This window comes from Chaetura pelagica, unplaced genomic scaffold, assembly GCF_000747805.2.
Source record: "Chaetura pelagica isolate M959 unplaced genomic scaffold, ChaPel_1.0 scaffold275, whole genome shotgun sequence".
NCBI classification, from domain to species: domain Eukaryota; kingdom Metazoa; phylum Chordata; class Aves; order Apodiformes; family Apodidae; genus Chaetura; species Chaetura pelagica.
This window is the reverse complement of record NW_009953486.1, coordinates 6427617-6454837: the sequence shown is the minus strand read 5'-3', so window position 1 is coordinate 6454837 and position 27221 is coordinate 6427617. Positions and strand designations below refer to the sequence as shown.

At 40.7% G+C, this 27221-nt stretch overlaps 1 protein-coding gene across 1 annotated transcript in view; it reads right to left on the bottom strand.

Annotated features, from left to right (window-relative positions):
• The window catches only part of ATP9A (ATPase, class II, type 9A), a 55333-nt gene that overhangs the window by 14486 nt on the left and 13626 nt on the right, over positions 1–27221 (bottom strand). The window contains exons 5-15 of the mRNA XM_009998760.1: positions 20590–20648; positions 19951–20002; positions 19301–19395; positions 18016–18096; positions 17229–17304; positions 14617–14693; positions 13897–14057; positions 13009–13151; positions 12131–12243; positions 9333–9545; positions 4036–4197 (exon numbers count right to left, since the gene is read on the bottom strand). Of these exons, the coding sequence (XP_009997062.1) occupies positions 4036–4197; positions 9333–9545; positions 12131–12243; positions 13009–13151; positions 13897–14057; positions 14617–14693; positions 17229–17304; positions 18016–18096; positions 19301–19395; positions 19951–20002; positions 20590–20648 (1232 nt within the window). The remainder of the gene's footprint in view (positions 1–4035; positions 4198–9332; positions 9546–12130; positions 12244–13008; positions 13152–13896; positions 14058–14616; positions 14694–17228; positions 17305–18015; positions 18097–19300; positions 19396–19950; positions 20003–20589; positions 20649–27221) is intronic.

Below are 27221 nucleotides of genomic sequence, written 5' to 3'. Positions count from 1 at the left end.
TGAATAAAGACTCCACTTCCCGTGCTGCAGAACTGGCCTAAGATAGTTTAGATTTTTAGTCCAATATAAATACTGTATCAGCTATCTCCTTGCATTAGTCATTTCCTCTCGCGAGTTCAATAGGAGGTTAGTGCGTTCTCATATTATGGTAAGATCACACTATAAATCTACACAGAGATTTGCCAGTTATATTGTTTTGGAGAGGCATCTTTTTCCACCATGGTCTGATTCTGGCCTCAGTTCAAAGGCTTCTTTCAATTCCAGATATGACAATAGCACTATCTTTGCTTTACAACAAAGATCATTCCACATGGGTAAGGGGAAAAAAAACCCAAACAAACACAAAGAAACAACTCGCAAAGAACAAGAGGAATGGAAAATATTGTGGTCAAACAAACAGGCCTTCTTTCCAGAAGAAGAAAAGTCAGAAAACAGTATGGTGAAGAGTGGCTGCTTTAGTAGAATAAGACTTCTTAGAATTGCAATAATCAGCTACAGAAATTACAGTTGATCACAAGCAAACAAGCAGATACTACAAAAATATCCCAAACGAGGTAACATCTGCTCCTTGTTTTCAGTATTAACTACTACTTTATTTACTAAGTTATGTGCTGAAGGACATCTTTTCATAGAAGCCAGAGTGGACAGGAGCAGTAAAGGAGTGGGGCATCTCTGGCAAGGATTTCAGCAACAGCATCACTGGGCTGGACACACAAATCACTTGCTGAAACACTGCTCCTGGATTGCACAGGTAGCCTGGCAAGGCGATCACAATGGCTCCCACTGCAGTTGATAAGAATGGGTAGTATCTGCACAGCTGAGCAGAAAATATTACCATTTAAATTCTATTCCATACAATCTGGAGTACAGTTTCATTCTGCAGCTTCTTCCTCCCTCCCTCCCCAGCTGCTCACTGCATCTGTTGGCTTTGGGATACTTCACACTACTTTTCCTGCCCTTTCTTATTTTTTTAATCAAGCAGGTCAGTTTTGTAAGTCACACTAAAGAGCTAAACACCTTGCAAGTCATGGATCAAACCAAAATTGACTGCTTACACATACATGCATGTATGTTTAATAAAAAAAAAATTTTACTTGACAACTACCTATTTATCAACTCTCTTTTTCCCTTCTATTTTTTTTTTTAATGAAAATTGAAACCCTGCTTGAAGATACTACTTTGGAATATACAGAAATGTGGCTTAGCAGCAGCCCAATGGCTGTAAAATAAAAGACAACTAAGAATCCCAACAAAGACAGGCCAATGCTTTTATTAACAGTATTTACAGTCAGGATCTAGGTCTGATGTTGCTCCCACTGACTACCAGTGGGAGTTTTGCTGGTTTTGGCACCACTAATACTCTAAATACAGATATGCAAAATAGAAACTTTTTTCTTTCTAAAGGGGGACAATACAGATAATTGGTAATTTAAAAGGAATAAGCTTCAAATCCAAGATGAAAAAAAGATCACTCCTTTCCACTTAGATTAGAACATTTCAGAGCATCCACTTCTCTGCTGAGCACACAAACCCAATTAAATGAAGTACCCTGGCTTTGGTGGTTACCCCCTTCTTATACCTTTGATATAAAACATTTTCATTCTAGATCTTGAAAAGGTTGCCTGAAGTCTTCACATCATTTTCACTATAAAATCTGAAGAATTTACTTGCTGTATTTAAACAGATATGCACTATGCTTTTGCAGCTATCCCATGCAGATACTTCTGGGAACACTGATGGCTGTGTACAACTGTGTACCTTAAACACATTCAGTCAGACCTCTGTACTCGCAGATTTAACACACTGATTACTTTGTACAAACTCAGCCTATCAGCCCACTTCAACTAACATTCCTGCCCTTGGGCATGTTTTAATATTCCAAAGCCTGGAACAACTTGAAATACAAATTTGTTCCCCCTCCACTGTACTGTGTGTGATCCAGAACTTAGAAGCAGCTCCCTAAGCAGCAGGAGATCCAGGTCCAAAATACTCAGGTGGGATAACACAAATACAGCCTTTTGCATGAGCTTTAAGGATTTCCAGTCTGCACTAAACACAGCTTGTCCTTCATGGGTTTGCAAAATAATTATACATGCATATTTCAGCTTTGTCTTGATCATAAAATCCCTTGGTAACAGCAATACTGACATTCTGCATAATATTGTTAGTGTTGAATACAGCCACTGCTTTGTTCCATTCTACACCACCCCTTCATGGTGCTGCTTCTGACAAGGGCTGTCCTCTTCTAGGGGTCCAGATAAGTGGAGAGTTGTGAAGCTACCAACCATCAGTCAACAAAGCAGATCCAATTAATATGCTATCAATGAGGCCCATTGTGCAATACTGATCCTGACTGCTTCTAACTAAAAACAAAGGCTACTCCTCCTACTGTTGCAACTTAAAATACGTGAGACAGAAGATATTTTTCACCCTATTTCCAAATATCCCAAAATAAACATGCAGCAACCCATTTATTCCACAAAGTAAACAGAGGGAGGAAAAGAAGAAAAAAAATAACAAAAAAAAAGGAAAAAGAACAAAAATACAAACCCCACCACTCTTACTTATTCTCCCCACCCTCCATAACAAAGCTGCAGATCCCATGAAATGATACAAATCAGGTCTTGCTCTGATGACAGGCTTCATATTCAAGTTTTAGACTCCTGGTACCAATTATCTGTCTACTCTCACTAAAAAATAACAAGGATGTTTTAATTATCTCCAAAAGAAATATTCAAACAGTTTCACCCTGTTTGCCTCACAGGCCAATGGAAGTGCCTTCCCATAGCTGGGTTTGTTTGCCTTACTAACATTTTTTCTCTAGCACTGTATCTTGACAACTAACAATGATAATGCTGACAACTGATCTCAACTGTTTTTAACACCCACGTTTTCTTCTTCTTTTTTCTTTTTAAAGTAATGTTTTTCTGATAGTCTGATCTTGTAATGTATTTTTATATAAAAGCATAAAGCTATGCAGACAGTTTCAGCTGGGCACGTATTTAGCGTACACAGCACCTGCTCCTGCTGATAAAGGTACTTGCACAAATGCACCCTTTTACATTAACTCAGCTATTTTCAAACCCTGCTTATGACACTGTGTTCTCAGCATGGATGCAGGCTCTGTTAAACAGCTAAAAAAAAATCCTCCACAGTTCCCTGCAGTGACAAGTGCCTGCTCCTGCAGTGCTGTACTTCCACAGGGTCTGAGAGGAGCTTCAATACCTGCCAGAGACCTGAGGAGCACTTCCACAAACCCACTAACAATATCCTAAAGTTATATGTAGTGGCATCAGTTCAGGATCCCCTCCCTTGTTTCCACTTGCTGCTCTCTCCCTCTGTTGTATCATCACAACTGCTTTGAAGATGCAGTGTAAGCTGGACCTACGAACCTGCTCAGGTTCCTAGTCCTGGCTGACCCCAAGGGGTGAAGAGCTTGTGACCTGGGTTGACTCACAGCCTCAGTCCACTGTATAGGCCCTCCAGCTCTGCCTGTATTACCATGGGATGTACATGACAGCAAGGGCAGGAGCTTTTGGACAGAGAGGCGCAGGGCAGCTGGTGGCAGTGCTGACTGATGGCCTGGCTGGACACCTGTTCCCAACCTCATGTTGTTCTGACAAGGTGTGCACAAAACCAGGCAGAGGAGCTGTATGGCAAAAACCCACTCCAGAGTACAGGACAAATTAAAACCTGAGTAGGTGCAGCCAGAGGAAGCAGGAGTTGTGGGGGACACACACCCCCAAGTGTCTGAAGCTTGGGCTCTTCTGTTATTTTGAGCACAGGACTAAAGATCATCAAACTATGGCCCAGGCACTACAGCACTTACCACCAAATATGCACAAGGAAAACGATGTATCATAAAGAAAAGCCAGCTATTAGCTTAAAACAGATAATCATCTTATAGCCTGACTTAGCAGAGACTCTAAACTCTGACAAGAAGAACAGCACAGCAGAGAGCACAAGTTTTATATACGTTTCACGCTGTGTTAGCAGGAGATTCACAAAGACTTAAGTTTACCCGAAGCCACGTACCCGAACGATTATCCCCATGCGCTTGCTCTCGTAAGTGAAAGGGAAGATCTGGAGGATGGTGAAGTTCAGGATGTGGCCACCCGGTGTCCTCAGCTGCACGGAGGATTGGTCTCTGCCCACCAGCGTTAAGCCCACGCTCTCGGTCCACTGCACCAGGGCCACCTGAGAGGAGAAGGGCAGGGTGAGGTGCAAAGAAGTTCATTAGTCATTAATGGTGCTTTAGAGTGTCCTATGCTCTCGCCAGGAGCTGCTCAGCTCCCTGCTTTCGACTGCCACGTCCTGAAGGGCAATCCTGCAGAAGGGCAGGTACAAGTACCTGCCACACAGGCCTGGGGTGCCCAAACTTCTGCTCGGGCACACCAGGTAAGCTCTACAAACACTCAGTCGTTGAACGTGCTACTTTCAAGCTTGCTGTTTATGAAACCAATAATTTAAAATGATGCATTCACCCTGAAATTACAACAGCAAAGCCAGACACACAAATGCAGAGCACATTAAAAATTCATCTTGAGAAAGCAGGCAAACACAATCAGCTCCGTGCTATACTGTTTGGCAGTAACAACTCATCAACAACTTTCAACCTCTGTACTGATCAGCAAGACAGCTGAAGGCTGGCTCACAGACACTTCTTAGCAGAGAACCTCTTCTCCCCAGACATTAAAAAAAAAACAAAAACCCAAAAAACCCAAATCAAACCCCAGGTTTTCCAAGGCACACACAAGAACTCATTTAACTGAGCTTAGGTGTCTATCATTTTGATTGCAACTTCTGGTATTTAAGGACCTACAACACTGAATTCTTTACAAGCTTTCACTAAATTACAGCCGGAATCATGATAGAAGACCAACACCTTTATTTTGCTTCCTTGACAATTCCCCCAGAATCCCTAACTCAGCTGACACATCCATCTAAGACTGAGCCTGCTAAGATATGGGGTTTAACTCTAGAAGCTGTCTTCACAGTAACAGACGGGAGCAGCAGCTGACATGAGCCCATATATCACTGGCCTCCAGGAAGGATGGAGGGATACTTTCTCCAAAGAGACACGAAATACTGGAAGTACTTTACAGTGTCATTTTGAAAGGCATGAGAGTGCTGGGCACATGGTTCCGGCTGACTTGAAGGTTAAATTATCCCTTGTGCCTTTCAGGTTCCACCATTACTGCTTTAACTGACCACAAATACCTTGGAATTTATTTCAGAAAATCACATACCTGGAGATGCAGATAAAAATGGAATCTATAAATACTTGCATTGAGTCAAAATTTTACTAAATAATTTGACAGAGTTGGGCGTAACTGGAGAATCTTTTGTGAACTCAGCTCCCTTTCATCCACAGTTAAGCTTAAAAGACAACCTAAAATAAACTTTTCCTTTCATAAAGTAGTCTTAAATTGCCAGATTTAAAAAATAAAACAAAACAAAAAAAAGAGTTGAGTTGGCTTTGCCTTGAAATATTTGAATCAATATTTGTTTTAATGTTTGCAAGATTTTGCTGGGTTATTCACAAAGATTACAACAAATCAAAGGCTCTTTCAAGCTTATCTTTTTCAATAGTTTCTTCAAGCCATCCCTAGTGCATTAAGAGCATGCAGTTAGATAATCCTCCTAACAGTCTCTCCCAGGGCAGAGATGGGGCTTAGGTTTCTAATACTCTGGTAAATAAATAATTATCAAGAATTTTTCACAGCACAATGTTACGTGATGTTCAGTGTGTGCAGCACTGGCTACTCATTTGCCCATGTTGGTAAGCTGCAAATGTCAAGATACAAATCTCTGTTCCCAGCTCAGCCCACTAGATCATCTCCTTTGCTACTTCAGAGAAATCTCCCCCCTCCTTCCTTTCTAGCACCTCACTTAAATCCTATGTCAGGAAGCATTTCAACCTCCCAAAAGAAAAGCCTTGCACAGAGGAAAAAGACGGATGAGCAGCACATCAGAGGTGCTACATCATGCACATGACACACTTCAAACTAACTGTTGCACTGCCCAACACCAGTAATTTCAGATGGCCCCAAGACTACAAAAAGGGTTGTCAATGGAAGGGAAAGAATAACCAAAGAGATCCATCCCTCTTTTACATGGTGCTGCCAAGCAGGCGTGGGTCCTGTCACCCATTAATGGCCCTTCAGGTGAATCACATTCAGCACTGGAGATGTGGGGCTGACCCCTTTGAACATGCCACTTCCCCAGCCTCTGTAGTACTTAATGAATAATTACTGAGAGAGTAAGTGATATACTTTTGAAGTGTTCCTATCAAATGTACTAAAACCACTGAATTTACCATCCCCATTCAAGAGGCAAGACAATGGGCCAGGCCCTGGGAAGTGCCACAGCACTGGTGGACAACACCAACGGCAACAAAAGTGCTAATGGCTCTTTCTGGGAGGGTCTGGGTGCCCTGGACAGGCAGCACCTTCCCACCGGGGGGACAGGAGTTTACTCTGCATTGTGCAACCAGATAATCAGAGGTGCTCTCAGTCATGGCAAAAAGATGAGAGACACATACAAGATGCAAAAATATATTTACAGCTTGAAGAGAGATGTCAGCAGGCTTGAAACTTCTCATACGCCTTCAAGAGAGCCCATGCTCACTGATCAGGAGAAATCAGTAACATCCCTGACTGTACTCCAGGAGCTTGTAACTCCATCCAGGCCAAGTCAGATACAGATCTGAGCTTTACAAAGCAGAGCAGCTCCAGCAGCTCGGTACACTATCCTCTAAAATATTCTCTTTCCTACAATTAAATTACCCAAGCCACCACTGAAGTGGGTATCGACTAATAAATTTCATTCTAGAGAGACAAATTGATCCTTCTGTGCCACAAGTTGCTCTACAAACGTCCCATTTAGGGTTGCCTGGGCAGACAGACAACAGGCAGAAACCAATTGATCAGTTCACCCTTTCATGTCCTGGCAGCTGCTGCGGGTTGTCAGGGTTAAAGACTGTTTGCCCAGGAATCTCAGGCACTCTTATCTCTGATCAGATTATATCTATTTCATTTCCCCTGTTAGTTACTGTATGGCTACAACTGACACGCTTGCAGAGCCCCAAGGCTGTAACCGATATCTGAATAAAGATACTTCAAGACTTCTAAATGGCACTGTGCACAGGAAACAAATTTAGGAAATCCTGCTTTCTGTTACAGGAAATGAATCCTATGCCAACTGGTAGAAATTACTCTTGCTGTTAAAGTAAAGAGAACACAAGTTTTTGTACTCATTTCATAAACTGACCTTCCCTGCTATGGCAATATTTTATTGATATAGGATTTCAAAGGCTGCCTTTAACAGGAGTCCAAAGCCATTCCCCTACAGGGAATGTTATTTAACAGCATTACTCTCTTCTCAAGGACTCAACTTGTGCTGATCCTGCATTTTGTACCATCTAGTATGACATACACAGAGTATGTCTAAACAATTTTCATATATCTAAGACCTACAGAAAAGATTTCTTCAGTGCAGCAAAGCACATCTGATTTCTGAACCCACTGTAAGACACCAGAAGAAAGGAAAAAATAATCTTGGGAGGATTCGTTATCATGCCACAGTAAAACAAACAATAATCCCTTGGGTATTCAAGACAAATTGCTGCATAAATATTTTAAATACAGAATAGCATAAAGGGAAAATAGAAAAGAAAAATCACCAACTTCACTATATGCCACAGTACATATATAAATAAACAGAGGATATGTACAAAAGTAGCCAGTAAATGCTTTAGGAAAAAAAGAAAACAACTTAAATACAGATCACAAAAATTACCATCTGGAAATAATTCAGAACTTGTTTCAACCCAAAGGCAGCTGATTTCTGTAAAGCTGTGTTTATGGGGAAGAGCAACATATTAGAGGAGAAACCAACCTAAATTACGTGGTGGGAGAGGACACACGTGCACACTGCTCACTGGCTCCAAGACCAGGGAGGAGTAAGTGCTTGTTCTAACTGTAGGCACATCAGAAGAGAAGGGGGGGGGGAAAAGCAAAGATACAGCTTTTGTATAGCACAGACAAGAACACAAAGCATGAAATTAATTAATTGCCTACTTGGGAAGAAAACACACTAGAAAGAATATTCTGAATGTGCATGAAATGTGGGCACTAACCGTGTACCAGTCTTTCATTAATATATGCAACCATTTCAAGATCCTCACACACCTGGGCTTCAAATGAATATGTTTATTTCTATGCAAACAATTTCTGACCTCTAATAATGAGGAAAGCCAGCTTCTGTTTTGATGTCAAAGGTGAAAAGTTTATTATCAGAGGAAATCTGTTTTATTTGGACCAATAAATAGAAGAACCCCTCAAATGTAGTCAAATGGGTGCTATGATCTCATACTGGCAGCAGGAGTCTTATGGGAAATTTCAAACTTTAGTCTCTTCAATGGCATTCAGCAATTGTCATTGTACAAATTATTAGAAAACAAATTGGTTTACCTTGGTTGCACTAAAGAAGATGTATTCAAGAAGCATAATCAGAACATTAAATCATATTGTGTTCCTCCTCTGTAGAGGAAACTACACTCTAATTACATTTTTCAAATTTTGCAGAGTGGCAAATAGCACTTTAATCTTAAGTCCTGTATTGAACCTGATCTCAAGTCTTCAGCAAAAGATTCCAGTGAGTCTCTAGAGAGCTGCAAAGTTTCTCCCTGCTGTACCACTCTGTGGTACACTAACCCTGGCTGGACTGGGACCTGTCACAGAATTGGCAGGACACAGCTTTCCTTTGAGAAAATCTTGTGCACTTCACTCACTGTGCAGAACTTCAACTTGGGCTCCAGGTATGTCCCATCCACATGGAAAGGGATGTGTCCTGGGCTAGCAGTGCTACCCAGTGTGATTTACAACATTTCACTTGGTCTGGAAGTTTGAACATCTTGCAGATCAGGGACAACCTGACGTGTGGGAGTGTTCTAACCTCCTCCCACAAGTTGAAGCTGTTGTCCCCTCAAAAAAGACAAGATTGCCTATAATTTACCAAACATGGCCAAAGGGACTTACAGCACTGAACCACAAAATATATCCGGGACAACAGGTGTATGCAGAAACCTGAGCAAAAGTCTGATGCAGAGGCTGATACAACAGCCAGGTACGAGTGACTCTGTAGCTTCAGGCAGAGAGGCAGACTGGCTGAATTGTATCTGCTGAGGGGGCACTTATGGTCTGTTCACGGGCAATAAATGCATTAAAATGTTACCCCCTTCACTAGACCAGAGTACTTAAACCAATTTATTTATTTTTTTCAGCAACAAGCAAGATCGTGTTTATATGTTTATACATGCAGAGACTGACCTCATCGGGACTGGAGGCCTGGTACACCCTGCAGGAGTCCTCATAGTGCCTCTCAGCTTCAGCCTGGTCTGTCACCCCGTTGGACTCGTACACCGGCGTCACGTTGTGGCACAGCGCGATGGCCTTCACCGCCTCGTGCACGCGGCTGCTCATGGTCTTACGCACCTTGGTGGCTAAGGTCAGGCCCTTCACAGCAGGTGGGTCCTGGGATTGCTTGTAATAAAGGAAAGCAGTATAAAGTCTTATCAGAGAAAAAAAAAAAAGTATAAATCAAGTTTTGACTTCAGTGAAGATCGTATCTGCAGCAGCTGTACAGACTTACATCCCCAGGAATGAGAGTTTTTGGAACAGGGCACTGAGAAAAAGATCCTTTGTTGCAACTCCACCGAATGCCAACTGGTAAAGACCAAAGTCAGAAGACTCAGGGAAGCACTTTTTGCTCCACAAAAGACCAGTGGCTCTGAAAATTTAGAGTGAATTGGGTTTCACCATGCAAGAGAACATAATGGCAGAAAACAGAAAACAGATGACTTGTATGGACCTAGAACATCTTAATTACATTATTTTTTAATACTATTTTTAGTATCAGAATGGGAGTCTTCAGATAATTGCACAATTACTAAATTATCCTGGTTGAAGAAGGGGGACACAGTGATCTAGTTTCCTGCTCTGTTAACCTTTAGTGTCAAGAGGACAAAAGTTTCACTTCCAGGTCAAAGGCCACAACATGGTAAAAATAAGAGCAAAGAATAAGAACTACAGTTCAAAATTAATCATTGCCAGCAAATGCTTCTCATTATGAGGAATCTCATTTGGTAATGATAAACCTTTTGTGAGACACGTCCTTTACCAGAGTAATTCCACATCTTTTTTACACTCTTTACTGTTTAGGTCACATAAGATCTTAAAATTTAATATTGCTGCTCATCAGTACTGTTGCAACAGGCTTTAACCAAATCAAACAACAGCAAACCCTCAGCTGAAGGGCCTTTATATTGACATATAGCACTAGTCCCATACTGGACTAGTTACAGTCACCAAGAGGTTCTTGACAAACATTGAGTACTTCGGCAAATAATTAACCAGTAGTCAAGTTTTCTCAGGAAATTGAGCACAAAATTAGGGCAGATAGGTCTGAAGTCTGGGGTGGTTTTTTTTGTTGTTTTCTTTAAAGCACAGTTCAGTCATTTAAGAGTCTCGACATCAGGAGAAGAAGATGCTAAGAAGGCTGTGAAAGCAGAGGAAGGAAAGACAGAGATAGCTAGAGGAGTTTACAGTCATCTGAGACACATACCAATGAAAAAGATAATTACTCAAAATACCAGGTATTTATCCATTATCATCATATGCTTATTTAAAAGCACACTGTAGCCTGACAGTCTGCCCAGGGAAATGCTATGCCAACAGATCACCGAGGTCAAGGAAACCTGCTGTGCATCTTTACCACCATCAACAAAATCCAAAAATAAAAATCCTATTTACAGTACATAGTGCCTTTTTCCAGACAAGAATGCTGGCTTCATGTTTCACTTTGTGGTAAGTATAAAAAGAGCAGTTCAGTCTAAAGATGTCTAGAGCAAAGTAAAAACACTGTGACATGAAAAACCCAGTACACTGCAACAGATGTGCATGCCCAAGGAAAAGCACAGGCACTTTGAAAACAGCTTCTGCAGTTCCTGTAGGAATGAAGCAATATCACAACTGTTGAGAAATGAAAATGCCTGACATGTGACACAGGAGCAGTAGCCCATCACTAACATCTGCCTCCTGTGTCTGTGAAATCACATTTTACAAAAATAATAAAGGCTAAATATCAGTAAGTCACAAAAGAGTTACTTCTAGCTGTAGTTGAGAGAATGGTTACTAAAAAAAAAAAAGCTTTCATGATTACATAATTAGTATAAGTCACTGACAACTCTTTTATTCTTTTTCTAAGTAGTAATCTTCTTCATTTAAAACCTCATGCCTTGTTTTATGAAGGAAGTGCATGTATTTATATAAAGTTTCAATTCATAAGCATCTTGTCCTTAGTAACACGCTAAGGAATATAGTTTGCTGACCCAAATAAATCAGATGGCATTGCCTGGTTATCATATAAAATTGACATGAAAGCCTAAGAACAGAGATGAACACTTCTTAGATGCTGGCTAATGCTGTGATACTAAAAGAAGAATGCGAGAGACTTCCCAAAACAGGATTTTCCTGTTCTGTTCTTTACATGTTGACTTTTCTGCTTACTTTAGGTGTAGACAGTTCTGAAAGCAGACGTCAGTTATGCACCATATAAGATCATTGGTGCATTACTGAAAGAATCCCACTTTTAACATTTGTAACCACCAGGCCTAAAGCAATGGCACACTGTTCTCTGTTCCTGCTTACTGAGTACTGATCGTTCCTCTTCCTTTATTATTGCCCCAATACACAGCACTGCAAAGAGCAACTTAATCAACTAATTATTACCCAGAGCAAATATGCCAACAAAGAAACACTGTAGTTTCTGTAAATGCTGAATATCTAAATAAAAGCATGCTGTTTTACAATCAGACCTCAACAAGACACATGCACTTCCAGATCCCTGCACACACTGTGAGTGGTAAAACACTGAAGGATGTGCAACAATCTACAAATGTAATAAGCAATCATGAAAATATTTATGTGCTAAGAATCCAACAACCTTCAGACTTTTCCGAAAAGCAACAGTTAATAGGCAGATCCTTGCCATCCTAGCTCACCATTAGCCCTGTGACCCAGGCAACTGTTTTGTGAACAAAGAGTTAAATAATGCAATTAAACTCTACCTGTGTGTATATGCTGAATATGTGGCTCTGCACTTCATCCATGGAGTCCAGGCCATAAGCTACGGTTCCCAGGTGAAGTCGCTTGAAGACCATCTCGTTCTGTGTAAGGGTTCCTGTAACAGAAGCAGCACCAGGCATGGGGTGGGCACCAACACACCTATTCTCCAGCACATATTCTTGTCCTTGCTGTACCCCAAATCCAAGGGAAACTGGTCCTTAAGCTGAATCAGTCACTGCACCAAGCTCAGGCCAGCAAAAAGGACAGTATTATCAAATCTGAGGGCCAGTTCTCCCAGGAAGTAGTGGTGCATGTTACCATGCTAGTAAACAGGAATGAGATTATTCACCCATTGTCAATGATAGCAAGAGCTGCAGGCATAACTCTGATCCTGTTGGAACCAAAGAAAACTTTTGGAAACAACTCCAACGGGAACAGAATTTAATGCCAGACCAAGCTTTTGACTACAGCTTAGGTCTTCTGAATTCAAGCTCAACTTTAGAAGTGTCAGGACAGCAGCAGACAGGTACACTTCTGCCTACATGTGTAAACTACCTTCATCTGGCTTTGAAAACCAACTCTAAAAAGTTTCTTTAAATTTTATTTTTACCCTCAGCTTTTGGCTTAATAACACATTTTAAATGTTCTTTAAAGTAGCATAATATTCCTGTCCTATCCTACTTCCAGTGTGCTCAGAACAAAAAAAAGGCAGTATTTTTTTTCCAAAATGATTAAATTATATTGTCCAAGTCACAGGAAATGCATATTTCTTCTAGTCCAAAGAAATCTTACATTATACTCTCTGGGTGGACAAAAATGTAACAAAATCCAAACAACATCATCAACCCATGACTCAAAACTGTCTTTTCTACACAGATACCTGTTTTGTCTGTAAGCAGATAGGATATCCTCCCCAGCTGCTCAGGAATAGTGCTGGACCGAACCACAGTCCCAGGGATTTTGGAATCTCTGCGGATCACCCAGCTGTAGACAATCTTCCCCATGTCCAGATTCACTCGTAAACTGTGGGAAAAAAAGAAGAAAAAATATCTCCAGTTAAACTTTGGAAAAAAACATTGTGAACTGCTGAGTGTAATGAAAGGATACGTGTTCCATGCTGAATTTGAGCTGCCAAAGAAGATGTTTTGGGAGAAGTATATTCAAAGTCAGTGGTTGGGTGGTACAGGGGCAGCAGGACTGTGCATTGCTGCAGTGGTTCTTGTAATTCAAAGAAAGGTGGTAAGATTATGTTGAGAAGGACAGATATAATTTGAGGGGAAGATGGACACAGACAAGGACCACGTTCTGATTGATGTGCAGACAGTGTGTTAAAAATGGAACTGAAATAGATCCCAGGCCTACATCAAAAGTAACAATTAATACAGTGTAATTAAATACTAAAGTTTCAGTCCCCTCTGCAAGGCAATTGGGTCCTATTACACTATGTGCTGTATAAATATATCTCATTTTCCATTTATTGCTCTGCTTTTATAAAAGTAACCAGAGAGCCCTGACACTCAGAAAAGGGGCTTTAAATGACTAATCCACAGCCCAAGTTAAGAGTCAGTGAACAGGTGAATATGCTAAATAAATTCAGCAGCAGCAAAGTGATTATTATGTTTAAACAGTAATTTTCTTTCTGTTTCTAGATTTGCTTACTTGTCAAAAGAGGAATAGGTAAGAGTTTATGTGCTTGTTCATACTGGAAACATGGAGGAGGATGCAAAGGAAACAGTATTTTGCTGGGAAGAATTACTAATTGCCTTACCTAATGGGAATGATGTTTGAGAACAGAAGAAGAAATCTTATGATCTGAAGATACCAACGGCCAGCAAAGTGCTGAAGGGCCACCATGACAAGTGAAACTACCACAAGAGCCCCAAACAGGATCTTGGTAAGACAATTCACTTCCAAATCAAAGAGACCAATCTAAAAGACATTTCAAACACACAAGAGACGATGTTAGCTCAATGTAACATTCACAACTTCTATATCCAAAGAGACTTTCTCCACTATTCAACATCTTTTCTTTGTGTAAAGCAATTTATAAGCAATATTGATGCCTACTTATTAAACAAGGCTTTCATCCTTTGGAAGTTAAGCAATACATGAAGAGGTGTAAGAGGACTCATGCTGCCAAAAGTTTGCAGACCATATGAACATGCCTACACCTTGTCTTACCTTTGCTATAGTAAAATAATGCAGCAAAATAAGCTTTCCTAGTCTAACTGGGACTCTCTCACTAAAACGATATAAAACAATGGTTTTACCAATCTTAAAAAAGTGAGAAGACACATGTACAATCGGATCAAAATAAGGAGAAAGAGGTTCTGCTATAGTAGCTATCTTAAGTCATAGGCTGGAAGATGAGGCATTATTCCTATGAGGTTGTCTCTATAGCATGTACATATAGGATTTGGAATGATTTTCTTTTAAACATTATAAATTTCTGCCTCTTTTTATTTATAAGACTGTTTCCTTACCATACCTTACTTCTTGGGTTTGAAGTATTCATCACACTGCGCAATTCCCTTCCAGTGTAGAGGACAACACCTACAACAGTACCTAAACGAAACAGAGCACCATTAGCCAAAGAAAAACAACATCCATTTGTTTTCTCTATAAAAATACTTGTTGGATCCACAGACTTGCCAGTTGGAAAGGATTTTCAGCAGGTTAATTCAGAAGCAATAGCAACCAGAATTTACAAATGCCAGTACCTGAAATATAAAACCTATGAAAACACAGACTTTGAACAGAAGACATCCTACAAAAAGTCAGTAGGTCTTCAACCACACTGCCCATATGCTTGGACTTGAGGCAGCAAGACAGACTGCATCAACTAATGTGCATGGGAAGAGAAGTCAACTGCTTTGCTCTCTCAACTTTCCCTGACCTCCTTTTGATGTCCTTTGTCTCTCCTCACAATAATAAAAGTTGCTAAGGATAGAGGATTTCTTGGTTTTCCTCCTATCACCTTGAATCTGACTTAGGTTTGGGTAAGTTTGCCTTACACCAGATAACAGTCCTTCATTGTGTGTCAAAATTAAATCAGGGCTTTGTGCTTTGGCTCTGAATTGGTGAAGGTTGCCACAATCAAGAGTAAACCAAATAATTCCAACAACTTTCAAAGACAGAATTACCTTATTTTAAACATCTACAACTTACTTGTATTTGCCTAATTGCTGTTCCCACCAAAAAGCAAATAATACCAACTCCTACCTTACTGTAACAGATGGAGCTGCTGGAAGCCTATCAGTGTATTTTAATGCCATGTCCCACAGTTGCTAAAGAGCTGAGAGCACAAAGTTCTCCCTTTACTTTTTGCAGAAACATACAGTTTAGCACCGTAAATTACTGGTTTTCTATGGATTTATCTTAAAGACACTGCAAAAAGCCATAAAGAAAAAGCTATCTACCATAAAGCTTAAATGTTGCTATTGCCAAACTCTAATTTTTTAACGTCTATAAAAATGAAGAAAAATAACACTGAAAAAAGAAGCACTGCTGCAAATACATTGCTATTTTATACTCTGTTATTCCCCTGCTCCCATTAATGATCAAATTTTTTAAAAGCAGCAAGTGAGTTATTTTTAAATAAGACTGATTCAAAAGAGGTGGTTTCTAAAAACATGCTGGGAAACATTCCATACAAAAAAACCTCAAAACCAACAACAAACCACAGGAGCCAGATGGCAGGTGGTGGCAAGATCATCACAATTCAAGTCAGCAGATGGCACAGCTACTCCAAATCTACTGCAAGCAGAGTCAGACCCATTCCTGCTACAGCAGATGGACATAGCCACATATCTCTGCTTCGTCTTACAAGCTGCCCCAGTGAGATGGCATCACCAGAACTTGACAGATTTTACCTACTGAAAAAGAAAAATAACATCCCCATTTTTTCCTAACCTACAACATGCTATTTATGATTGTCACAGGAGAAACAAAACTGAGTATTATATTGATCAAGTCAGTTAAAATGAAGGGAAAAACCTGTCAGGACTAGGAAACAGCTTGAAGGCACCCTGGTATGCATAAAAAGTGCTTCTTGTTGTTTTATGGCCATTCAAAACAGACTCAACTGCATAAATAATTTGAAATTATGAAAATATTGGCAAATATTACTCCTATTAACTGAACCCAAAGATGTCTATTTACAAATAACTTTGTTCATATTCAGAAGGGAGGATTGGATTCAAACACTAAGTTCATCTGGGCACGGAGGAGTTCATTGCATGCCTTGATACAGACACCAAGACCACCTGGGGCTTCTAAGCAGCACTGAAGTAGAAACCACACAGAGCAGTGTGCACTGTGCCCTCTACTGAGGAAAAATGTTGCACCCACGTGTATACTACACAGAGCTGAGGGTACAGCAGATAAATAGCTTGCACACTCAGCAGGCACTGGCTGTGAGTGTGCTGAGGGTAGGAGAGCACTTCCCTCTGATTTCAGTAGGATTCTTTACTGTTAGACCCCCCGGTGTTAGGCTCAGCCATGGCAGTGTGGGATCTGCAGCAGTTCAAGAGCTGGTAAAAATTAAAGCCTGGATAGGAAGGTAACAGAGCCCCCCAGGAAAGGGTGCTGTGGGGTGAGTAGCTGTACAGGACAGAACCACAATTATTTCGACAAGCCTCTACAAGAGGCCATTGATTAACCTCAGGCTTTGGGAGCTTACCATATATATAAAAACAAAAATATGTCAAATTTTTTGTTGTTGTTGTTCTTTAAAGTATGTAAGATTATCTGAATGGAAGCACTTACCTGGAAATCTTTCATCTTAGCTTCTGTTACCAGAATCTATTTGACACCATTTCTGTTACAGATTAGGATGTCAATGTGGAGGGCAATTAAGTGCTATTCTGGTCCTGGATGCTAAAGAAGTGCCCAAAGGCCACTCCAATTCTTTCTCATCTAAGAATGTCCAAGAGGCAATTAGATGTCAGCTCAGCTCCACAGAGGTGTTAGGACAAGTGGGAAACCTCATTTCAACTGCTAATTTCTCCAACTGATGGAGATTATTAGTCTATTACAAAAAGACCTTTAAAAATTGTTAACATATTCCCTTAAAAAAATGTACACATGCTTCCATCTTACCTGATGCAATCACTGTGCTGGCCCACAGAGTGTTTTCTATGCTTAAACTTTCATTCACTGGAGGGTCACTGTCCTCCTACCACAGGATAAAAAACATACATGCAAACAAACCTGTCAGTGGTGTAGAAGGCCAGTGGATGACAGAGTTACACAGAGGTGTTTGGAGAGGGATGCTGGGAGTGTTGGTGTGGGCTTCTTGAGAAGATGAAGGATTTTCATAAACCCAGATCAAGCTCTGGTTGGACTAAGAACATAAGAACTTTGTTTCCAGAGGAGCAGAAGGGACTGGGAGGAGGTGGTGGTGTGAATCTATTAAGATACCTCTGCCTGCTGAAGGCCGTTAGGAATCATAAATGAGAAAGGGATTTGTCAGCAGCTCTCCAGGGACTACAGGAAAATATTCCCTCACTTGGCTTATGTGGATTAATAACCTGTTTCCTGCTACTGTAAGATCTCACTAAGAACCTGTTTGGACTGCTCAGTAATGCCTGGAAAGTAGTCTGATACACACCAGAGAACAGTTACAAGACAGCATGATCCCTCTCAGGCACCAAAAGAGTGACGTCCCTAATCCCAAACAGCCTATGACACGGTCTCCAAGTCAAAGCTTCAATAACTTCTGTTTCAGATTTAGCTCATGGATTTTATGAAGGGGAAAGGAAATAAAAGAGAGACAAGGAATGACGGGAGAGACTTCATTACTTCTCCTGGAAAACTCAGACATTCTGGTAGTATTCAGCACATTTGCATAGCAAACACTACATATATGATTTCAAGCAAGACTCACCCTTGTGAAGGTCCCCACGAAATTATGAATATCAATATTAGGTTCTTCAGCATATACATAGGATCGGATTTGCAGCAGCTCCTGGAAGAGAGAGATGTTTTAGTGCACAGTTAGACAATTCCATTAATAGTGTAGAAATGTTTCTAAGAAGATGCTTTGAGTGAAAGTTACTTATCAAGTTAAGATAATTACTAAATTATATTATTTAGTGGAGCCAAACTGTCTAAGAGAAAATACAACTGTTGTATCAGCTTCACTGAAGAGTATTTCTTGAACTGATACCCGAGACACTCCTGGGAGTTACTTAAGATGTTGGTGCCCCATAAAAGAAATTTCAGCCTGAACAACAGAAACAGCCTAAGACACTTATTACTTTGTAGCAAAGAAGGTTTGGACTAGTCTGCCGATGTAACCAAGAACTCACTGTTCCTCAATATTTAGTTAAAGATGCCAGTGTCACTACGAAAAGGTCTGTGGTGAGAAGAACACACCAATTCTGCACAGTGTTTTCACTGCTGACTCTCTTCATGGAGAGTACCTGGCTTCAAAGCCTTTGTATAAACAAACTTTTTGCACTTTACAGATAGAATATTAATAAAACAGGTACTTAGATTCTCAATTTCCCCCTTTTTTCTGTCTTTTTTTTTTTCTTTCTTAAACCACATTAACTCCTTTAGAGATTTTGGGAAACAGCATGTTTGATGGAGGTTCTGTGCTCACTTTACATCATACAGTGGAGCTTCCATGGTGACATTCCTCCTTTCATAAAGACAAGGACTGAAAACTTAATTGCCTCTGAAGCCATTTCATGAAAATGCATTAATTGAGCCTCTGAACATACTGCAATGCAAGGAATAAAAGGGAGCATTTGAGAAGTACCATCAACAACGGTGCCTATCCTGCAACGAGACCTAATCTGCAATAAGTTGGTTACTGCAGTGGTCTCACGAGAGGAAAAAGAAAAGAGGAACATCCTACCATAAGGCACCTCCTGCTGCAGGGTCATTCTCTAGCTGCCAACCCCAGCACCTACCTGCATAGCCTTGCAGTGACAGCAAAGCTTCTCCCTACCTGAAAGCCTGCCTGGAGCTTGGGAAGAGCTGGCCTACCCTTACATTCTTTGCTGCCAAAGCTAACCCGTAGCGTGCACCGAGCCCTGTGCAGAACAAGGCTGCATTAACCTCTTTCTCAGAACAGCCCATCAGCTGAAGCAGCTTAATGTTTTTCACGTAGAGCAGATAACATGTGTTTACCAAGGAGAATATTTTGAATGAAGGCAGCTTACAGAGGCAGTTGGAAGTCTCTGAGTACAGGTAACAGGCAGCCGCAATTTCCAGTCTGTCTCACCATCCAGCTGGTCCGTGCGAAGGAAACAAGACCCTGCGGACATTCAACACCAGTCAGTGCTCTTTCCAAATCTGTCTTAGGCACACCTATAGCTCATCTAGCACCATTCTATCTTTGGAAACAGCATCTGATTTCAAGTAACATTTGTTAATAACGTAAGAATTATATTCTTGCATCACACATTCATCTCCTTCCACTAGTCCAGAATACAGAGTCTTCACTGTGTTTCTAAGACATTTTAAATGTTCTCATTGTCTTTATGTTTTTTAATGCTTCTGATCAAACATGCCCTTATCCCACACTTAACAAAACAAACCTGAATGGCAAGTAAAATTATTTACATGTATAATGCAAACCATTGCGCAATCTGACTAAATTACCCCAGATTCAACTACCTACATTCTTTGATTAGCAAACAAAAACAGAGTATAACATCCTGAAGAGAGGTGGTCCATAAAAGCATTTGAGTTCTCTGCCTCTCTAAAATTTTACTGTTATCTATTTCTTTCACATTTCCAAAAGATAATTTTCTCTAAACAACCAGTGAAAGGTTAATGGCTATTTTGACAATTGGTTCCAGATGTTTACCATTCTTCTCCGACGTCCTCAGGAAGATCATGTCAGCAGGGACCCGCTGGTTCTGTGAGGAGAAGAAAGGCCATTATTGTGCATACAGCCCTGCACGCGTGTGCAGCCTTCCACAGCCCCACCGTGACAGGCCAAGGGGCTATGGGGGAGAAAGAGCATTTCTTTGTCAAACTGAAGCTTGGTATTCAGTTTGCTTTGAATCCTAAACTCGCTTCCCTGCAGAATTCCAAGTGCAGAATAATAACTGGTGCCAGCTCCCACTGACCAGACCCACCAGCAGCTAGGCTTACAAAAGAGCTACTGAGTAATTCTAGAAGTATGAAGAAATTTTAAACTAATGCTGATTTCCTTTGAAGAAGTCCCATGCTAGAAGAAAGCATGTACCTGGAGCCTACCACTACCTTTTTTCTTTTATATGGAATATTTTTAGACTAATAGTTTTAGAGGAAATAACTGCTTACACAGAGTGTGTGAAAAGGGGGGAGGGAGTAGAAACCCCCCCAAAGTGATTTAATATTATAACTAGTGTTCAACACTTGATATTCTGAGCCTATCATAAAACAAATGTGACTTCAAATTATCTCATTTTCTATGGTCTTGCAAAAAAAATACAAAGAAAAGATCCATATAAAGGCTAACCTTTTCAACAATGATGAGGTCGCCCACTTGTATATTAGAGCTCTTCACCTTCACAGTCCCTGTAAAGGAAAGTAATCATTGCATTAGGGCAGCAGCAGGGCAGGGTTTGTGGGTGCTGTGTGATGCTCCTCACCCCTCTTCCTTCTAGTTCACTATTCTGGATAAAATGGGTGACATTTCTATCACAAGAATAAGGCAGTGCTGACCAGTGGAGACTTACAAAACCTACTGCTCCCTCTGGGCAAAGCAATAAGCTTCAATCTGCAAAAAAGGGTAAAAACTTATTGTCTCACAGCTCCAGACCTCAGTCCTGGATGCAGAAACCCTCTGCTCACTCTTTCGTGACAACTGTGAAACAAGCACTTAAACTTCTTCAATCTGGCTAACCCAGGAATTTAAAAATACTTTTGGTGACAGGCAGGCAACAGAGCAAGAACAGAAAAACTGCAATAGGGAACCATCAACTCCTGACTCCTCCTGCCAAGGTGCTTGAGAACCTAAAGTTCAACTCTCAAGGCAGGAGCTGGAAGCCATAAGTAAAATGGACCCATCCTAAAAACCAAACTAATTTCCTCCTGTGTCACAGCTCCTGTGTCACCTCTCCTTTGCCTCTCAGCAGATAAAGCCTGAACAAGCCCTACAGAGTACAGGTCCTACAGAAAACACGCAAATATTTATTTCTTTGCAGCTGTCAAACATTTCCCAGTTGCTTTAAAACAGGGGATTAATTTAACAATTGGCTAGTAATTTCAAATCATTAGCCAGCTGTAGATTTGGCTTCTCAGACTAACTAGTGATTTATAATCAGTTAATTTGAACCCTGCCTCTATGTGTCTGCCTGTTATATTTCAACAAAAGCCTCTTTAATCTGCTGTGATTTGAGTGGAAGTGGGGGAGGCACGTGGAGCTCACCCTGGCATGGACAACACTCCTACTGTACCTCAAAAATTCATGGGCTAACTGGCCAGATAGGAGCTCAGGGGGAAAGGAGAAGGGGGAGGGGAGGGGGAATAGAAATTAGCACAAAGCACAAAGGTCACTAGGATTTTACTACTGGCAGTCCCTTCATTAGCATCCTTCTCAGGATATGCTTCACTGTTTCTGCTCCAAATTAACAATGAAAGCCATTCTGGGCTCCCGGCAGCCTGCTGCTTTGGTGACACACTGTGTGCTTAACAACATGCTTCATCACTGCTGCTAATAAATGCAGACTTCCTTACATGCTGTAATTATTCCTACAAATTATAAGCAGTCATGGCCCGTTTCACAAATATCTCATAGGTCTTTCGCAGATTCTGGGTCTTGCCTTGCAAGACTTTAAGTTTAAAAAAAAACACCACAAAAAACAAGGGTAAACAAAACAAATGCTGGGCTAAAGACATCTCTGCCGGGGCAGGAAGCATACAGGGGATTAAGAGTCCATTACGCAGAGGCTTGAAAAGAAAAGCCGCACTCCAAGAGGATCCAAAAAAGCATCCCTGGCAGTCTTCTGTAGGGGCTATACAAAGTTAGGTACTATGACACTAAAAGGGTCTGACAGATAACATCTCTTCCTCCCCTTTTAATACGGTTATTCACCAAACAACAAAAAGTGCTTTTGAATCCAAGAGGATCCAAAAAAGCATCCCTGGCAGTCTTCTGTAGGGGCTATACAAAGTTAGGTACTATGACACTAAAAGGGTCTGACAGATAACATCTCTTCCTCCCCTTTTAATACGGTTATTCACCAAACAACAAAAAGTGCTTTTGAATATTCTCCTGTGTAGAGGAGGGAAAAAAAAAAAAAAAACCACACACCCTTGTGTGATCTCCCCACACCCGCATAGCAATTCCTAAACCATTGTGCAAAAAAGCTCTTGGAAGGAGAGGTAGATTTGTTTAACTGTATTTTAGGTATTTCTCTTCAAGATCACAAGGATTTCTTTGGTGCACTACCTGCAGGACTCAAGACTGGAAACTTATTTTTGCAGTGCTTTTCTTGACGATGCAAATTCACACTGGAAAGAAAAAATAATGACTGGACAAAGCTACAACGTTGATGCTTTCCTACCATTATGCATATAAAAGGCTTTTTAGACCATTATTCTGAAAACAGTATCATCTGCTTTAAAAGTTTTCCATTATGAGAAAAATCAAAGCAGCTGGAGCAAATTCTTCTTGTTCAGTAATCCTCCCAACCCCAGCTGTTTTAAGGAAAGAAAGGACCTTTCTCACCAATACACATTTTTTAAACTCCTGTTTAAATGAGATGCCCTTTTCAGGTAGCAAAGCTAATTCTGCTTTTCCAGCCATACTCCTGGCCTCTCACGGATGGTATCTCTGCAGCATGTACCATATGTCCTGCTACGAAGGCGCAGGACCAGATGTTTCCTTTGACTCAGGACTCCCATAAAGCAACTTACTTGAATTAGTTTTATTTTGATCTTGGGAATTCTGTAATTCCTTTTTTGATCTGTGGGGAAACTACCTCCTAAACATTAGATGTTTTCTCACACATGCTTAAGGAACCAGCTAAGAACACAACTGCTTCATTTACCAATATTGCTCAACTATTAAAGTATTTTTGTAATAATAAATTACTGCTTTTACGAATTAATGTAGAATTGCTTCCTCTAAATACATGTTTATTTAGCATTTACCATGCTTGACTTTATATTTTCTTAAGTTTATCATAAGTCAGTGATTAACACAATTTTTAAAAGCAGCTAGTCTTGATTTTTTTTTAATAAATTATTAAAAATGTACTGATATTTGTTTCATTCTTTGCTGTATCCTGATTTCTCATTTTTTTCTTAAGATAAAAAAATTAAACTCAATAAAATGCAAACAGTTTGTTCTGACTTCAGCTATGGCCTTTGGAATTATCACCAAATCTGCAGTGTGATGGATGTACCAGAAAGCAGATTATTTAAAGTATTAAATATATTAGCTGAGATTCCTTCTTCTGTGTGAGAACTTGCATCCAGGATTTCATAATAGATCTGAAGAGCTTCATTAGGGCACTGATAAAATACTTGATTTGGAATTAAAGATTAAGTCTGAGATTTACTAAAATAAGTCAAGTGCATTAAAAAAGAAAAAAAAAAAGTTGCTTGGTTGTGCAGCACCAAAACTTTGGCTTCTGCAACTTTATGCTGTATAAACTGTGGAGCAGGACTCAGAGGGTTTGGGAAAATATTGTTTTTATATGGCTGGTAAATGCCAATGATCTGTATCTTAAGTAGCACTCCTCAGTAGGAGGTCTTTTCCCATTTCTTTCTGTGGAGTTTCTCTCTATTATGCAGTGTTGCCCGGGGAGGGGGGTGGGGGGTGGGAGAGAAGAAAAACAAACCAAGAATTTGCAAGGGCAGTTCTAGCTTTCTATCAAGCAGCAAGTCAGCACACAGACTCCTGAACACAAGGAGGCTTGTAGGTTTATGAATAGGGGATTGAAATTTGATTGTTTTTTATTACAAACCAAACAGCTGTCCTTTAAATGGAGAGCTTTCTATTAAAATTTAAAAGTGCTCTCCAGAAGTCTGCTGGTTTCATCATTTTAGAACACAAATGGATCATATCAGTAGGAAGAGAAAAACAGGTTCAGGGTGGAGGTTTTTTTGCTGTTATGTATAGGAACACAGAAAATACACTGTCTACTCTGCCTCACACTGCCCTCCAAAAAGATTAGTCCCTGCAAACCAGCAACCATATTCAAAATAAAACATGATCCAAAGAGTATTCTCCCTTTTTCTCTACAAAGCAAGCAGCTTAGTGAATCTTAAAAAGCTTAACAGAAAAGTGTGTGAAAGAAGTTTCACATACAGGAGCAAAGCTGCAAATCCAAAATACTCCCCAGGGGTGGGGAACCAGGCTGGTGGGGGTGCTGGAGCTGGAGATGCCCTGGCTGGCAGCAGCAGCTGTGCCTGGCAGTGCTGCAGCCTCGGCTCTGCACAGGGCTCAAGGAACCAAACACAAGGAGAACAAGAGGATTCCCATTTGGGAAAGCACTTGAATCTGGTTATTTCTATCCCCATTCAAAACTGCACATAAGCATGTGCTTATTCTGTGAAGTTGTGCAGCAGTACCCTGTTGCACTGCTTCTTTTCTGTTACAGGGCTGTGCCAATAACCTAAAGCATGAAAGGTGCTATTCCACCCCAAAAAAAATGGACCAGCCCTGTAAAGAGTCCAAGGTAAGTCCTACCCAGAGTTTTGTCACTACACAGACATTTAATGGTTAAGATCAGCTGCTCCAAACATATTTTGGTATTTTCTGCTTCTGGCCTGATGAAGCCTGCCTACTTCTTCTAACTGTACTAATAGATACGATAAACCAAACCCAACACTCTTCCACCCCTGTCATGGTGGCCTCACAAGGTACTTCCTTCCTTCTAGGTAATTCACAGAAGTGCTAAGATTTTAATCAGTGGAAAAGTAGATATTCAGGTCTCCTGAAAAGCTTGAGCACTGAGATTCAGTGAGACAGAAAATTACTCTTCGCCCCAAACCACAAGACAATCATAAATAATCTTCTGTTTTTCCTGCTCTAAACTCTACTGCTGGAGAGTCCCATTCCTGTTCCTGCACCAAATTTGTGCTAAATAAAGTGGCTTAAGATTTTCAGCTAGTCCCCAGCTGCCAATCCTCCTTGGTTTCTTTCACAAAATTAGAAAAGTTAAAGGACTGAGGGGGAGGGAAATCATTCATGGGAAACGTAATAGCAATATGAAAAGAACTAAAGGAGAGGTCAAGCCCCTTATAGATCATTGAATAGAATCCAGAAGGCAACTCCTTTATATCTTTAAATAGATGTAGTACACCCCTGTTGGATGAGGCTTTTGTTGGTTGCCAAGCATTTTAAGTGTTGTAGTAAGAACACGTTATTAAAAGAGGATTTAATATTCAGAAATTCAAACTCGCTAGCTTGGAATCACCTCATAATTCTAAGCATGTGAAATACATGTATAATCTTAAGCAATTACATTTTAAAAGCAGCCTTATTCTTAAAAGTGCAAGTGTTGAAAGTATCATACTTTCACTATACCTAGTTTGCTGCATCTTAATTGAGGGGTATAAACTTTTATAACAAGGAAACTGGAAATGGAAAAAAAGAAGCTTAAATTCACTTCATTCCCTTTTTAAAAAACAAAACCCTGGCCTCACCATCATTGTCATGGTATTAGGAGTAACTCCATAGTGAGGCAGCATTCAATTTTTCAAATGAGAATTTAAATGTCTTTGTTAGGTATGGCCCAGCTGTAAACAATGGGCAGAGCCAGGGATCAGATACAGCTGAGCTGCAGCCTGGGCTCACTTACAAATGAGGTCTCCAAGCTCCTCACAGTTGAAGGAAGGGGGCTAAAGATGATGTATTAAAAAAAAAACAACAGCAAAAGCCACACAAAAGATACTGACAATATTCAGGAACTGCATCAGTTGTGGCCAGCAGAAGCACACAAAAAACATGGTAACATATCACAGTCTCTTTTAGGCAAAGGACTTGCATGATATAAGTCACAGTCTGGTACAATCGAGAAAAAACCCTATGAAACTCAACCAGTACTGCATGTCCAGTAAGTGATGGAACATGCCAGTGTGACAAGCATCTCACCTTAAATTTAACACGTGCACTCACTAGCCTCTTCAGCACAGAGTACTTTTACTTAGTGATTTGAGGTATCCATGATGAAAGGGTCTCCAGTCCCAGACACAAGAACACAGCCTACCTTCACCATCATTATTTTAATCTACCTCTGCTTAACCATCTTCTGACAATTTCACAAACCTACGTTTAATTCTTCTAGTAAAATGCTTTTGCAAATTAGCTCAATATGTGGATCCTCCTCCCTTTTTTAAGCCCACATCTGTTAGAATATGAATTAGTAGCTTACAGGAATCCTTTTTACATCTGTCTCTCTCCCCAACAGGGTGAACAAGCAAAAAACACATGCATCACCAAAACTGGAAGAAAAACAAACAAACCACTTTCCAAACAATGTATCACATCTACTATAGCTCCATTCTTGTTTTCTTCCTACTATGCTGTTGGCCCTATTTGCCTCTCCCTTCCTTCACCCATGCAACATCACAGAGCACTTCTGTCACCTCAGTTTTGCAGGAAGGAAAACACTTTCTGGAAACATCCACCTCCATAACGTGGGATGATACAGATCCAGTTTCACTTTCTTTGGTGACTCAAATCCAGCCAGAAGGGACAAAAATTGGGAAAGAAATTTTGGCCTACACGGGGGTTAGAAGCAAGCAGGGTTACAAATATCCTATCAGCTGCATGGAAGCTCTGCCCTGCCTGGTGCACACCATGCAGGGGTGTGTAAATGCACGGGCTGCCCACTCCTATGCCTTGAGTCACCGAGATAATGCTCTGAAGTTTTCTGAAGCAATTAACACACACCTACCATTAGCTCTGCATCCCTCTGGATAGACTCTGGTCTATCTCTCTGGTATACATTCAGGAAAGCCCAGCACCTGCCTGGTGATGAGCAGCCCCCCAGCCCCCCAAAGCCCTACGCAGCAGCAGAAACACGACCACGAAGCCACGAGCCCATAACCCCCTCCCCATTCCTTGAACTCTGCTTCTGTCAGCAGCGTTTGATTGAGTCGCAAGCCCCGGTGCAGCCGCGGCAGGAGGCAGCG